This window comes from Mesoplodon mirus (genome assembly GCF_964341445.2).
Source record: "Mesoplodon mirus genome assembly, chromosome: 2".
NCBI lineage: Eukaryota > Metazoa > Chordata > Mammalia > Artiodactyla > Ziphiidae > Mesoplodon > Mesoplodon mirus.
Window position 1 is genome coordinate 126,408,152 of NC_138977.1, and position 14,710 is coordinate 126,422,861.

Sequence of the window (14,710 nt, forward strand, 5' to 3'; positions counted from 1 at the left end):
TCGACACCTCACCTGAAATGTGAGACCAAAGGTGCCTCTCCACCCCCATCCCTCAGGGAGCTGTGGGAATAGGCTGTGACTTGCAAACTGTAATGCTCCCTGCCTCGGCAGGGGTGGGAGGGTAAGGGGGGAGCCCACCACCCACCCTGCTCCCTGATGTTGGTGAACAAAGAGGGCTTGGCCTGTAAGGTCCAGCTTTGCAGCTCGTGTCTCTTGATGGTCTCTGGGAAGTGACTGAGCATCAGGATCTAGAGAAAATCTGGTTTTCCTGGTTCTCCAAAGGGACGGGAGGGAGCAGGCTGGGTGCAGCACAGGCGCAGGGTGCAAGCCCACAGTCGCTGCCTCATAAACATCGTGGACAAATGCAGTCCCATCCACAGCCCGACTCATCTCCCCAGCTGTCCAGGGGTGCAGCCAGGGCAGGGGTCATCAGCTCCATCCTAAAGGTGGGGAAACTTGAGGCTGAGTTCGAGGAGAACCAGGCTCTGGACAGGGGCTGCAGGGCTCCCTTCCTTAGGGCCCTCCCTTCCCCACCGTGGCCCCCCAAGGCCCTGACTGTGAATTAAGCCTGAGCTGGGACTCGGGGCCCAGAGGAAAGCTTGCCTTGGGTTTCTCGGTCCGGGGAGGCGAGCAGGGTCCACCCCACGGATCCTGTGATGTCTGCCTCTCAACCAGCCTGTGGACGCCGGTCACGGCAGGCCCAGCCCCCTGCGGTCAGCCTGAATCAAAGGCCGCCTATCCGGGGTGGCTGGAGACTGGCTGGGAGACGTGGCCCACTGCCGGCCACCTCGTGGCTCCCTGATGATCAAACTGCGGCCGCCAGGGACCACTGTGCCCAGAGCCCTCCTCCCAGAGGCAAAGCCCAGTGGAGGGGTGGCGTCTGAGATTCAGAGGTTGTGTTTGTGGGCAGCCAGGCCACGGCTCTGCCTCTCCGAGCAAACGTAGGTGCCAGGCACATTTATTTCCACGTGGATAGCCAACAGTCCCTGAAACTCTGGAGGAGAAGCTACCTGTCAGCTAGCCCGTGGGGCCCGAGCCTAGCTCTGCCTGCCCAATCCCAAGGGCACTGGGAACCTGCATTCATGCTCTATCTTAAAGGCACAGGGAAGGAAGCCAGCCACCAACCTTGTTGCCCCTTCCAGGTTCTGATCTCTGACAAGAAAGCTCCCCTGCCAGGCAATCCCCACATCACCAAGGTCCCAGAGGACCCCAGGCAGTGGGGAGGACTCAGCACCAGGCCAGGATATACTCTGGCCAAGCCTCGTGCCCACCATGCCATGCTGGAACAGGCAAGCCCAGGCAGGTGAGGCCAGGTGTCACCCCTCCCTGCTCTGTAAACCATGGGGGCCACTTACCCCCCATCTCTGCTCCATCATCCACCATTCCCACGTGGACCGCTCCCCAGTTTTCCCTATCACAATGCTCTGGCCTGTCCTGGGTGCAGCTCAAATCTTGCCTCCTCCAGGCAGCCCCCCTGGCAATCTTCTTCCAGCCCTCCTTGGGGCTCCCAGAATAATGCCAAACCCACCACACTCGCTCTCATAGGGATGCTGAGTGCCTTCCGTGTGTGCGCTCAGTGCTGGGGACAGGACAGTGACCAGCCAGGCACAGCACTGTGTGACCAGTGACGGGACAAGGGGAGGGCCAGGGTGAGATGGGGGAGTCCAGTGGCACCCCTATCCAGGCCTGGAAAAGCACATCGGGAGGGGAACAGAGATGCAAAGACACAGCATCACGCACGAGGGCAGCTATGGGTGGATTCGGCCGACTCCAAACTGGGCCCAGTGTGAATAAGACAGAGGAGGGGTGAAAACATCTGATCAGAAGAGGCTGCATTGCCACGTGACTCGATCCCAGATCTAAGTGTCTCCAAAGCTTTAGGCGCGTCTGTCCAGCCCCTGGCTGACCCAGCCCAGGTCCCGCAGGCTGAGCGCCCCGAGCTGCCCAAGCAGCCGAGGAGCTGACCTGGCCACCCGCAGATCTGGACAGCACAGCGGCCTCCCTCTAAATGCTTTTCTTTCCAACGTGGCCTCTCCAGAGATCACTTAAATAGGCGACACTCAATTTCATGTGAGGATTTAAAAACAAAAACCCTCTGTAAAGTATTCACAGGCCAAAGGCTGGCGGGAAACACATCAGAATATTTCATGGTGGATATTCGGGGGCAGAGGTAAAGTTATGAGTGATTTTGTTTTCTTTTGTGCATTCTCCAAATGTTCTCCCGTAAGCAAGTTAGGTATAGAAAGAAACAGAAGGGAGAGAGGAAGGCCTGGACGGGCTGTGAGCTGGGCTGGGGTGTGAGACAGCGGGAGGCCGGGCTGTGTCTCCCACCATCCCCTGCGGGGCCCTGGTGACTGGCGGGCTGTGGAAGCTCCAAGGAGAAGCCGGGCTGGGCTCACCTCCCACCCAGGCACCAGCTCCTCTGGGACACACACATGTCCGGATCCCCCGATAGCCCAGCTGTAGCCAGCATATGTGAGCCCCCAAGGCAGCCCTTGAGAGGGGGCACGGGAGGGAGGGTCTAACCCTAACCCTAACCCAAGGACAAGGATGATCTGCTTGACCCCATCCGGCCCAGCACACAGTAGGTCTGCAAACACCACCACAAAGAACATTGTTCAGCCTGTTAACCAGGTTTTGGGGGCAGGAGCCTCACAAGAGCAGTGTCAGTGTGTCCCAGGAAACAGGCCGGAGACAAAGATGGTTTAGGGTGGAGACAGGCCTGGAGCTAGCCCCAGGTCCCATGGACTTCAGAGCCCGCGCCCACCCTGACCCCACGGCCTGGGGCTCCCCTGCGGAGCTCCTGGGTCAGCCGGCTAGTGACACAGGCCCGGCCAGGCCCTGTCCCTTTAAGCTGGCGAGGTGGGTGGCGGGGAGGAGGTGGGAGGCGGGCAGGGCCTACTTCCTGGTCCTCCTCCCCACACACAGATGAATCATCCCATGAATCAGTGGGAAGGGAAGACGTGGTTCCCACTGCCTCTTTCCACATGAAAACCTTGGGCCCCACGTCTGGGAGGCAGACTCTGTTTATTTGGGGGTTTTGACAACCCCCATCCCCGCCCTCACACTGTCCTGGAGCCAAAGTTCTGAAGTCAACAGTCAGTCTTGACCAGATTCAGCTGTTAGCATTTTTTTGTTTGTTTTCAAAAATAAGCTGTAATCCACAGGCTTTGGAAGTTCTAGTCAGGAAGAACTTGACACAGAGCAAAGCAAACAAGGCCAGGTGTCCAGCGGTGGCGCCCTCCCGCAAGAGGAAGGGGCACAGCCAGGGCGGAAAGGGATGGGGAGAAGGGCTGGCAGGGAGCCAGGTGGGGCCCGGGGCTCCACCTCCCACATTTCTGCGTGTCAGGGCTTCCGGCACAGCGGCAGACCCTGAAAGAGGACCTATGATGTGCCAGCTCTGGACAGTCACAACTGCCACGGAATGGATGGGGAAATCGAGGCCCAGGGTGGGACAGTGACTGGCCCAGACACCCCACAGGGCCACTGACACTGCTGCACGGGTTGTGTACTGCACAACTCCAAGACCATTCTTAACAAGCATCACAGCGTGACTACCTCCCTTGGAACTGTGCAGTGCACAACCTGTACAACCGTATGCATCACCCGTCCAGCACACAATGGGCAGAGCCAGGACTGAGACCCAGTTCTTTCCTCTAACTCTGAGGTCACAGCCCCTTCGTTTTTTTGTTTTTTTGTTTTTTTTTGCTATACGCGGGCCTCTCACTGTTGTGACCTCTCCCGTTGTGGAGCACAGGCTCCGGACACGCAGGCCCAGTGGCCATGGCTCACGGGCCCAGCCACTCCACGGCATGTGGGATCTTCCCGGACCGGGGCACGAACCCGTGTCTCCTGCATCGGCAGGCGGACTCTCAACCACTGCGCCACCAGGGAAGCCCTCACTGTCCCCTTCTTCTATTGCCTCCTGCAATCAGAAGACACCGCCCTCCCCCATCACCCAGTAGTTAGGTAAGAGCTGGGAATGGAGGGGCCATCCGCAGGTGCCCACAAGGTCCCAGGCTGCGGCCATCTGTCCACAACGCTGACTACAGCCTGCAGGCCAGATGGCAACCTCTCAGCAGGGCTCACGGACCTGGGTGTCCAGGTCCCATTTACATCTGTAGCCTTGCTACTGCCGCACGCCCCCGACCCGGTACCCTCGGCTCTGGTTCCCCAAGCATGTGTGCTCTGAAGTGCCCCCCCAAACCTTTGTAATCAGTCCCTCCCTCATCACCGCCAGGCCCAGGCCAACACACCTCCCCCGGGGAGCCTGCCCTGATTCAGTGGGCTCAGTGACTGAGTTCACTCGTCTGGGGCCCAAGGCACCTGGTGACCCCTCCCAGACCTGTCCTTTGAGACTGTCCCCGTGGGCTGGGCGCCCTTGACCCACAGTGGTGAGTGGAGAGCAGCAGGGGAGCAGGGCAATTACCAGGGGCTCCTCCACAGCCTTTCGCCCTCACCCCAGGCCTCACTCACCACCAAGGGGCAGGCTTTGAAGTCCCAAGAGCCGCCTTCCGGGTCTGATTAGTTCCCAGGACGGCTCCCTGCCTGTGTTTTTCTTTTTCTTGAAAACATGCCTGTCCCCGATTGAACTGTCTCCCCCCAGCCAAAGACAGTGGCTACAGCTCCCGGGGGGCGATGCTGCTGTCTGCGACCCCCAGGCTCCCGTCTCTGGAACCCAGGGCTGAGGGCTGCAGCCGGGCCTCCCTCTCCGTGGGCCATGCCAGCCTGGGTTCCAGGCACTTATGATAGCAGGGAGTTCTCACAGCAGTTCTGCAGGGCAGGAATCTTCACCCATTTTACAGGTGAGGAAAAAGGCTCAGAGAGGTCAGGAGACCCGCCAAGGCCCGCAGCCAGGTCCCAGACCCGACCCCCGGCACGTCTCTCTCCCCGTGCTGGTCCTCAGCCAGGGTGACTGGCTGTCCCGCCCCCAGGAGAGCCCAGCCTTGGCCGGTCCTCAGCTTAGGGCCAGCCTGGCTTTTCTGGCTGTGAATCCCACTGGGGCTGCAGCCAACCCTGTGGAGGAGAGGGCTCGGCTATCAGCTCGTTTGTGCTTTGTCAAAGGGGCCCCACAGGCCAGGCAGGACTCCGGGCTGCCCACAGGGCCGCCCAAACCACGGAAGCCAAGGTGGGGTCAGCCCCTGGTCCTCCTCTTACAGGAAGCCCTCCCTGCCCTGACTGGTCCATCAGCTGACTCCTCTGGGTTCAGGCTCCTCAGCTGTGACGTGGGTACTGAACGAGGCCAGTGGAACCCCCGTGGGCAGGGCCTGGCACGTGGCAGCCGCTCCACAAACACTGCCCTCCAGAGCCTTCCCGTCCTCCACTGCCCCACCTTCCTCTCACAAACTCCACTTATGTCAGATACGTCCACTTGTCAACATTTAGGTTTATTCCCACTAACGCCTATTAACGCTTACATCGTGCAAAGCACTTGAAATTCATTATCTTATCGATTGTCAATGACCCAGTGAGGAGGATCTGTTGTCCCCATTTCACAGATGAAGAAACTGAGGCATGGAGAGCTCAGATTTGCAGCGTCTCTCCACGGGAAGTGGTAGAGCTGGGACTACCCCTGAGCAGCCGGGAACAGAACTGGGTCTCGGCTGTGGCTCTGCCCATCATTTGCTAGAGGGTCTAGAGAATACAGCTGGGAAGGCTGTGTACTGCTGCCCTCTGCACCAGACCGGGCACTAAGTTTGGGATGCGCACACACCCACACGTCCTGGCCACATCTTTGCTACACTGAGGACAAGGGGCCTGTGATTTTATTCTCTTTCCAACCTGTTTATTCAACACCCTTATCAAAACCAAGCAGGGAGGCCACTTCCTCAAGGTGCTGGAGGCCTGCCCGGGGTATAGGGCACTAGATGCACAGTCAGGAGGACCCGGGTTCAGCACAGCTGTCCCTCCCCACCTGGTGACCTCGGGTAGCCCACTACACCTTGATGAGTCTTTTCTTCTAAACGGCCGTGACAAAAACACCCAGACACGATGTGTGTTTAGCCCAGAGCACAAGGTCTCGCCCTTGACCCTGGTAAAACCTGATGGCTTCTCACCCTCAGAGCAGGCCCAGGAGGAGGCCGCTTTCAGACCCTCTGGCAGGACACACCGGCTCACTCGGTCAGCCGCCGGCTACTCCGTCATCCAGTTTGCACGAACCCCAGGTTTCCAAGGAGGCCAAGTGAATCTCTGCTTGGCCTCATTTTTCCCCAGAGCTCCCGGCAGCTGAGAGGTACATGTCAGGCCAGGTGGACACAGCCAGTGAGTTGAGTCTGGCACACCCTTGCTCCAGCTCACCCAGCACAATGCTCGCAGTGTGACCAAGTCAGGGCAGTTCATCCCCAAAGCGGCTGGGTGTCTCTGCTGGGTCCCCTCGGATGTGGACTTGAAGGCAAGGACGGACCTGGATTTGGGCTGGGTGGGGGTGGAGCTCCACAGGCCTCACAGGTCATGGCGGGGCCCCCAAAGCCTGGAGAGGTGATGAGCCTGCTACCCTGTCCCAAACCTAGGCCACCCCTTCTCAATGACACAAACAGAGCAATACTGCCACCAACACATGGACAGGGCCACTCATCAGCCAGGTTCTTGTCATGGAACCCCGTGCCCCACTAGACACCCTCCACGACAGAGCCCCCCGCCAGAACCTGATCACAACTCTCCGAACCCGCTGCTCCAGGAGAGGCCCCGCCACCCACCCTGATCCCCTACCCCCATCAGTCATGAGATACTAATGCCTCTGGAGCCTGTCCCCCTCGGCTGCCCCCCTAGCTCAGGCCTCATCAGTTCTTCCTCCTCAGGGCACCAGACTCGCACTAGCTGGGCCCCTGTACCCACTCTGCACACCTGTTACCCATAAGCCTTCAGGGGTCCCTCACCTCCTAAAGATGGGTCACCCTCACAGCTCCTCCATCTGGCACCAGCTTATGCTCAGCATTTCCTGCTGTCCTCCTCAGCACAGGCTCTCTTTGCATCAACCTCTCCATGGCTGTTTAGATGCCACCTCCTCCAGGAAGCCCTCCCTGATCTATGTCTCTCCCTATCCCGGAGATGGAGGGGGTTCTCCCTCCCCTGAGTTCCACACATTGTCATCTGTCCCTCACAACACAGATGATCAGGGATTTCACAAGGACTCAGCTGGTGGTGGTGATGGTGGGCAGGCTGCAGAGGTCAGGACGTACTGAGCCTGCAGGCTGCATCAGAAGTCCTGCTTGGTCCCAAAGGCAGTGGTCCCAGAGTCACAGCAGGGCTTTGGGCTGGGGAGATGTGCGTCTCATACCCGCCCCCTCAGGCCACCGTGTGGAGGTGCATGGGAAGGGGAGAGGCCTGGGAAGACAGACTGGACCGGGTGCTGTGGGATCCCAGTACACCTCCAGACCAGCTCAGTGAGTGTGGAGGGCGAGGGTGCTTCCCAGGCCAAGCCCTGGAGGGAAAAGGACAGCTGCACAGCACCCCGGGCCTTAAGCTCCTCTTGGCTGGACTCCTGGCTCTTCACGAGTCCTCAGGAGCAACCAGATGCTGCAGTTCAGCCCTGCTGTCTGGGCAGGGGGAGTGAGAGGAGTGGGGATGCCTGATGAGTCCTGAATACAGAATTCTGAGACCCACAAGGCCCCAGGAAGCTGCTAAGAGGATTAAAAATCGAAAGCCAACAAAGCGCTTAAATAAATAGAGCCGACAGACTCTGTTGGCACCTGCACTGAGGCTGAACAATAAAAGCTGATGATTAAATGCCACGTTGTGAACCACCCAGGGCTTGAGATTCTGATTTAACTGCACGCTTGAAGGCCTATTTGTCTGCAGCTGTAGGCAGAGAGGCTGTGAAAAGGGACACCTCTGCTCTACGCAGACCCTCTGCACACAGTTCTCTGGGTTTTACTCTCCCATTGATAGATATTCACCCACACCGTGTAGTAGCTGCCTAGCACAGACACGGGAGTACACAAGAGCTCCATGGATAGGTAGTGAACCCATTATCACTGGAGGTATGCAAGGAGGGACACCCACCACGTGGGCCAGCCTTTCATTCCACAGCACCTACTGAGCCCAGGTGCTGGACAGACGTCTGTCTGTGGTCACTGAGCTACTGTCCTCTTCTCACCCTCCTGTGTTTCCCCCACTGTCAGTTTCTCCAGGACACAGATGGGGTCTGCCTCATTACAGGGGCCTTGTTACCAGCCCATGGCCGGCGGGACACACAGAGAAGGTGCTTCACAGGCGTGGACTCCCTCAGTCAAGAATAAAGGTTTCAAAATGCCTAGACCACCTCCAACCTCCCTGCTGACCCCTGGCACCCTGGAGCCTGATTCTAACAGCATCCACTACTTGGGAGAGCTGGCACTGGAAAGGGCCCACAGATACCACCGAGCTGCAGTGGGCAGGCACCAGGCCCACCCTGAGCCCTCCGCCTCCCAGACCCACTAGGTGGCTGGTTCCGAGCCCCAAGTCAGAAGGTGCAGTGGGTGCTCAAGAAGTGATAACGCTCATCTCCATGACATCGAGTGGCACCATGCTCCCAGTCTCCTGGGCACAGTCCAAACACAAGACTGACCTCATCACCCTCACTTCTCTTAAAACCTTTCAATGGCTCTCCCGTATAATCATGGCTAATCCCACATAACGCTTCCCAAACCAGGCTCCCCGGAACCCCGGTGTGCCAGGAGGAGGTCACGTGTGTTCTGCCAGGAAAGAGCTCTGTTGAAGTTCTCTTGGAAAACCCTGGGTTTTATCATTTTCTGTTTGTTTTTTTTTTTTTCCTTGCTGTAGGTTTTCTCAGAAGCTCTGATAGACTCAAGCGGAGTGCGAATCCCCATTGCAGGGCTGGCGTTTACTTTCCCAAACTTTTGGGGCCACAGGACACTTATTTTCAGAATCCCAGACATGATTCGGGAAGCCTGGCCTACAGGATGAAGCCTAGCCTACAGGATGAAGCCTAAAACACGACATTTATGGGCCACTTGTGGTCCTGTCCCAGCCAAGCCGCCCAGCCTTGGGTGTCTCTCACAAGCCTACGCACGCACGCGCACACACACGCATCCCCTGCACAACAATTGCTCTGGGCTCCGTGGCTCACCATGCACATGCCTCCACGTGGTGGTTCATGCTGTCTTCTCTTCCCAGAAAGCCTATCCCTTCCGCTACCTGGAAGACGTGTCCCCATCCTTGGAGATTCAGCTTAGATGCCCCTCACCCCTGAAGGTTTCCGGGCACTCCAGGCAGCCGTGCTCCCCACGGCAGAGCCTGTTCTGGTGGTCAGCATCTCCTGGTGGGCAGCTGCGGGCTGAGGGCACACAACGGGGCCTGACAACTCCATCACCGTGAACTCCGGGCCCAGCGCAGGTTGCTGCACTCAGAGCACCTGCGGAACCGACGCCGGAGCCTGCATTCCTAAGAGGTACCCCAAACAAATAAGGGCACAGCAGGGTTTTCCAGCATTTTCTTCCACAGGGTCAACCTGTGTGGCAAGAAGCAACCCAGAGCCAAGTCCAGGTTAGGGGAGGCTGTTCTAAGGTTTGACGGGACTGAGAAATTTCCTACCCCGACGGCCGGTCCCCACAGAGCTCCAAGCAGTCCAGAGGCTCCACAAGCCCGCTCCCCATTCCTAAACAGCCCTCAGGTGACATGCGTTTTAAGCACAGTGCAAAACAAGAAAGGAAACACCACATGTCACTCAATTGGCGTCTCTTGAATATCCAGACTGGATATTTAAGGCCAGGAAAGATTGCTTTGCATCCAACACCCAGGCAGGGAGGGATATGGGGACCAAGGGAAATGAGACACAATATGGGTAAGTTTTGATGAGGCCAGAGGCTGGAGAGATGTAGAGCTAGACCAGGCCCCTCGGGGTGGCTAGTAGAGCACCGGGTTTCACTGTTGACTACTTCTGTGCCCTTGGGGACAGCATTTTACCTCTCCCAGCCTCAGTTTCCCCACCTGGAAGACCAGAAGGCTGGCTGGATGATTTCTCAAAGAAACCATCACTTGTGCCCGGGGAGTGTGGACCTTGAGGCTCCGCCCTGGCTCTGAGCCTGTTTCCCCAGGAGACTGCTTCATTCCACCCCCCGCAGTGCTAGCGGAGCAGCCCGACCGAGCGCTTACCCGATGGGCAGGCGCCTTTCTGCAGCTGGCGCACGGGCGTCCCGGAGAGCTGCAACGCGCGGCGGCTGGCCGCCTGCAGCGCACACACGTTGGCGTAGGTGTGCCCGTCGGTGCCGCACACGGCGTGCGCCCAGCGACACCGACACACGCCGCGCACACACTCCAGGCTCTCCCCGCACGGCGAGTCTACGGCGCGGCCGCACGGCTCGCCCTCGACGGCGGCGCACACCAGGCAGCAGTTGCAGAGGTCGGGCACGTAGCCGCCAGGACAGCGGGGACTCGGGCACCGCGACACGTCGCAGCGCGCGGGGCACGACGTGGCCAGGGGCTCCCGGGCCAGCGCCAGCGCGACCAGGGCGGCCAGGAGTAGCCCCCGCGCCTGCATGGCGGACGGGCCCGCGGCGGGCGGCAGCGCGGGGGACCGGCCAGGGGCGCACCGAGGCCGCTGCTCCGGGCGCCGACGGAGGGAACGCGGGCGGGAGCGCGGCCACACGCGCCGGCGGCTCAGGCGGGCGGGCGCCGGGACCGCAGAGACATGCCCGGGGCGCGGAGAACGCGGGGCACTGGGGAGGCGCCCGCTCCCTCTGGGCAGACGGTGGTGGGTAGCCGGCCCCGCCGCGTTTAAAGGCGCCGGCCTCCCGCCCGCCCTCGCTGGAAGGGGGCGGCCCGGCCCCTCCGCCAGCTCCGCCCCGGCCCAACCGCCCCCGCCCGGCCTTCCGGGCCTGGACCCACCCGCGGACGAAAGCTGGGCCTGCCTGCTCTGGGAAACCAGTGTGATGGATATTCTGTGACCCCGCCCCCGGCTAGGGGCCTTGGGGAGGAGGAGCCACCAGTGTGCGGGCCTCCGGCACCCCTGGGGATCCCTGAGCTAGCCGAGTTCATGACTGAGTTCCAGTGACCTCAGCTACTCGCCCTCCCCTCCCCCTCCTAGAAATGTGCCGTCCAGGCTCGTCCTCCCGGCCTGCCTCCCCTCCCTCTCCCCCGCCCCACGGGCCTCCTCAGCCAGGAAGCCCTCAGGACAGGCCCCGACCAATCCACGTTGGTGGGAGGGATGGATGTCACCCCTCCTGGCTCCCCACCTCCACTGGGGACAAACCTTCAGAAGGTGCCGCCCCCACCCCATTGTCCTCAGTCTTTAGAGCTTGGAGGATGTGCTCCCCCAGGCTCTGGACAGGGCCTGTCTGGTGGCAGCCTGGCTCTCGGTGCTCTGTGGCCCTGGCAGTTGTCTTACAGCCCTGTGCCCCAGTTTCCTCTCCACGAAAGGGGAAGGAATAGCACTTGCTGCCTCATAGGATGTAGGGAGAGTCCCACACAGTGGATGGTGGAGGAATGTCCGCAAGCACTTTGTGCGTGGCACGCAGTTGGCCCACGGGACCGGGAGGCTGCTCCATCCTCCTGATTATTCCACCCACGGTCTCTGAAAAGCCACTTCAGACCCAGGCCCTGCCCGAGGGCCCAGAGCCTGGCGACCATGATGTCATCAGCGTGACAAGGGCTGTGGTGATCCGGGGAGAGGGCAGAACCCTCCTTTGGAGGTGAGCTTCAAGAGGGTGTAGGGTCTGGGACTTCCCTGGTGGTCCAGTGGTTAAGACTCTGCGTTCCCAATGCAGGGGGCCCGGGTTCGATCCCTGGTCAGGGAACCAAATCCCCTATGCCGCAACTAAAGATCCTGCATGCCGTAACTAAAGATCCTGCATGCCGTAGCTAAGACCTGGCGCAGCCAAATAAATAAATAAATAAATAAGAGGGTGCAGGGTCTGGATGCGGTCATGGGTCTGGGGGCTGGCGGGGTCAAGCCAGGAGCTCTGCCCCACCTGGGCCAAGGGTCCAGAAACAAAGGCAAGTCAGAGTGGCGACCCATTAGGCAGCGAAAGCCCTCAGGTTGCAGACCCTGGAGTTAGGGGTCTGTACCCTCTCTGGCAGGCCCTTCAGCTGCCTGCTGAAGTCTGGAGAGCCCTGCTCGGAATGATGTCTCTTAAATGCATAAAACAAGCTGCACAGCAATGCTCTTATTAATCCAGTTATTTAAACATATAAATCCACGGTATGTACATGGCTTCTCTGTGAACCCCGTAAATAAGATCTGGCCAGCAGTGGGACACCCGGCCAGATTTCAGAGCACAAGGGGGTCTAGAGGTGCCTGCAGCCGCTGAAGCATGGGGGGAAATACCTGTGTTCCTCTCGGTGACAGGGTCACAGGGGCCCTGTGGCTTGGGCCTGCTTCACCATGGAAAGATATGCTGGGCTTCAGGGGAGGGGATGATGAAAATAAAGATTTTTTTTTTCATCCAAGTTTTCAGACACCCAGGTTAGGAACCTCTGGCTCAGAGGAGGGAGAGGGAGCTGGGGGCGGGGGGGAGGGACTGTGTCTGGTCCCTGAGGGCCTTGGCGTCCTTGAAGGACTGGGCACTGCTGAGAGGTCAGACGGTATGTGGCCCATCAGACAGGTTCGCTGGAGGAAGTGGCTCAGGCTGGGGTACAGAAGGGGAGCTGGGGGCCCTGAGAGGTGGTGGCCATGAGCGTAGAGTTGAAGGTCAGCAGGAGAACGGGCTGCAGGAGCCTGGGTCTTCCCTTTCTAAAAGGCCCTTTGACAAAGGGCAATGGGATATGCACTTCTGCCTCAAAAAACTGGAAATGCATTTTGCTTTGAAGATGTGGAGAATTTCAGGCCTTCCTTGTAATAACCCAGAATGCCAGGGGTGGGGGACCACAGGGCTGGTCTGGGCCTCCCCCAACCTTGGCCAGGGCTCCTGGTTTGTCTCTCCTCTAGGGAGGGTGCAGGCCTGAAGGGCAGAGGGAGTGGCCCATGGGCCCAGAATGTCCTGGGGGCACCATGACCCAGAGTAGGCTCCTTGGGGGGCCTCGGCATGCCAGACACCCAACCCTGCCAGGGTGCTCCAGTGCACACAAAAGCAGAGACCTGGGTAGGACCGAGAGCTCATTTCTTCTAAACCTTTTGTCTACAGGTGGGGAAACTGAGTCTCAGAGAGGTCCTGGGCTGGCCACAGCTGCAGACCAGAGCTCTCACAGCCCTCTACAGTTTACACGGGACAACGCCTGCTGTTCTTGGGCCCTACGGCTGTTCAGGTGCTCTGCTTACATGATTTGATGCCATATTCACGGCTGCCCTGGGAGGTGGGTATCACGATCCTTGAAGGAGGCTCTGGGATGCACGGGTCACAGTGTGTGACAGCCTGGGACTCAGTCCACGCTCTTCCCTCAAGACCACACTGCCCCCAACGGTCACCTGGTTTGACCTTTACAACTGTCTGGCAAAGGGGATATTTATTCCCCTTGTACAGATGGGGAAACTGAGGCCCAAAGTGAAAGGACCCATCCGTCGCTTCCCTTCCCCCTCTGAAACTGGGGTGCAGTCCCTGGGGTTGCCTTTGTTTTTGCCTGAAATAAGCAGGCCCCTCTCATAGAGGCTGCAGTGAGCATGGCTGGCCCCAGGCCCAGAGTGCTCTGTCGGTAAAAAGGGAATCTGTTTCCAGATGTTAGTGCAGCTGCCAGGGAGACGGAGGGAGCAGCGCCCCCTGCTGCTCCCACTCCATCCTGCCTCTGGGTGCAAACCAGGGCACCGTCACTGGCTTCCGCGCCTGCTGCAGGAGCCCCTCCCGCTGGATCTGAGTCTCCCCGCCTGTGGGTGAATGCCTTCAGAGGCCTAGGATGCTCCCAGGTGGTGCTTCAAGGAAGGCTCTTCTTATTTATTATTCATTCATTTATATTTACTCCCCCTTACCCCCCACTGTTGGTACTTAAGGCCTTTTACAAACAAGAACAAGGTAAAAAGGAAGGAAGAGAAATCAAGTAAAGCAAAAAAGAGTGATAGAAAAATAATGGGAAGCCAGAGGCGGAGCTAATATACAAATTCTTGTCACAGATGCTATTTTTTAGCGCATGCCCATAAATTTGGCTCCCAGCTTCCTGGTAGCCAAGGAAAAGATGGAAACGTGATGTCCGTGTTGCAGAAAGAAGCCATTACTCCAAAGCAGCTTGACTTCTCACTACTAAGGGGAAAGAGGTGTCCCCAGGGAGCCTCAGAAAGGATTCTGCAGGGTGGCCTGACACCTTCCACCGCCGGTCCCGTGTGGCTCCCCAGAAAATAGCTCTCATTGGGAATGAGGGTCAAGCCAGACTAGGGATCCTGCAAGAAGCTCCATTCCTCAGCAGGTGGGATTCAGACTGGCCCAGGGGGAGCAGGGGACCTCTGCAGTAAGTGCCCAAGCTTGGTGGAACATCCTAGAACCTCATTCAGGAACAGGAGCATGTGATACTGAACTTGATGAGAACTTGCCTTGCTCGCTCATGAGAACGCCTTCCCCATGTAACACACTATACCGCAGGGAAAGAGCTCCACGAACCTTTCAGTGCATGGGCTGGGTCAGCCCATGTGACCCTTGGCACACAACACAGCAGGGAGAGAAGGTTCCAGAAGAGGGGAGCGGGCCATGAGGACTGAAGGCCATCAGAACCATGTCAACGAGGGCCCCAGACACTCTGCTCTGGGACCCTCTAACAAAACATAGCCAAGGGGACCGAGGCATTCTCCCCATAGCCTGGCACCCAAGGACCCAGGCGGGGAGACCCGTGGGGTTGCCTGGCACATCCCTGAGCA

General features: G+C 58.9%; 1 protein-coding gene across 3 annotated transcripts in view; it reads right to left on the reverse strand.

Moving 5' to 3' along the window:
* Positions 1-10,669, reverse strand: part of HTRA3 (HtrA serine peptidase 3) — a 33,222-nt gene extending 22,553 nt beyond the window's left edge. For 2 of the 3 annotated variants that reach the window (XM_082644623.1, XM_082644624.1), the window contains exon 1: positions 10,093-10,611. In XM_082644623.1, the coding sequence (XP_082500749.1) occupies positions 10,093-10,477 (385 nt within the window). In that variant the 5' untranslated portion in view covers positions 10,478-10,611. Of the gene's footprint in view, positions 1-10,092 lie in introns of all 3 variants that reach the window. The other variant, XM_082644625.1, reaches the window with a different exon arrangement.
* Between the last annotated feature and the right edge of the window lie 4,041 nt (positions 10,670-14,710).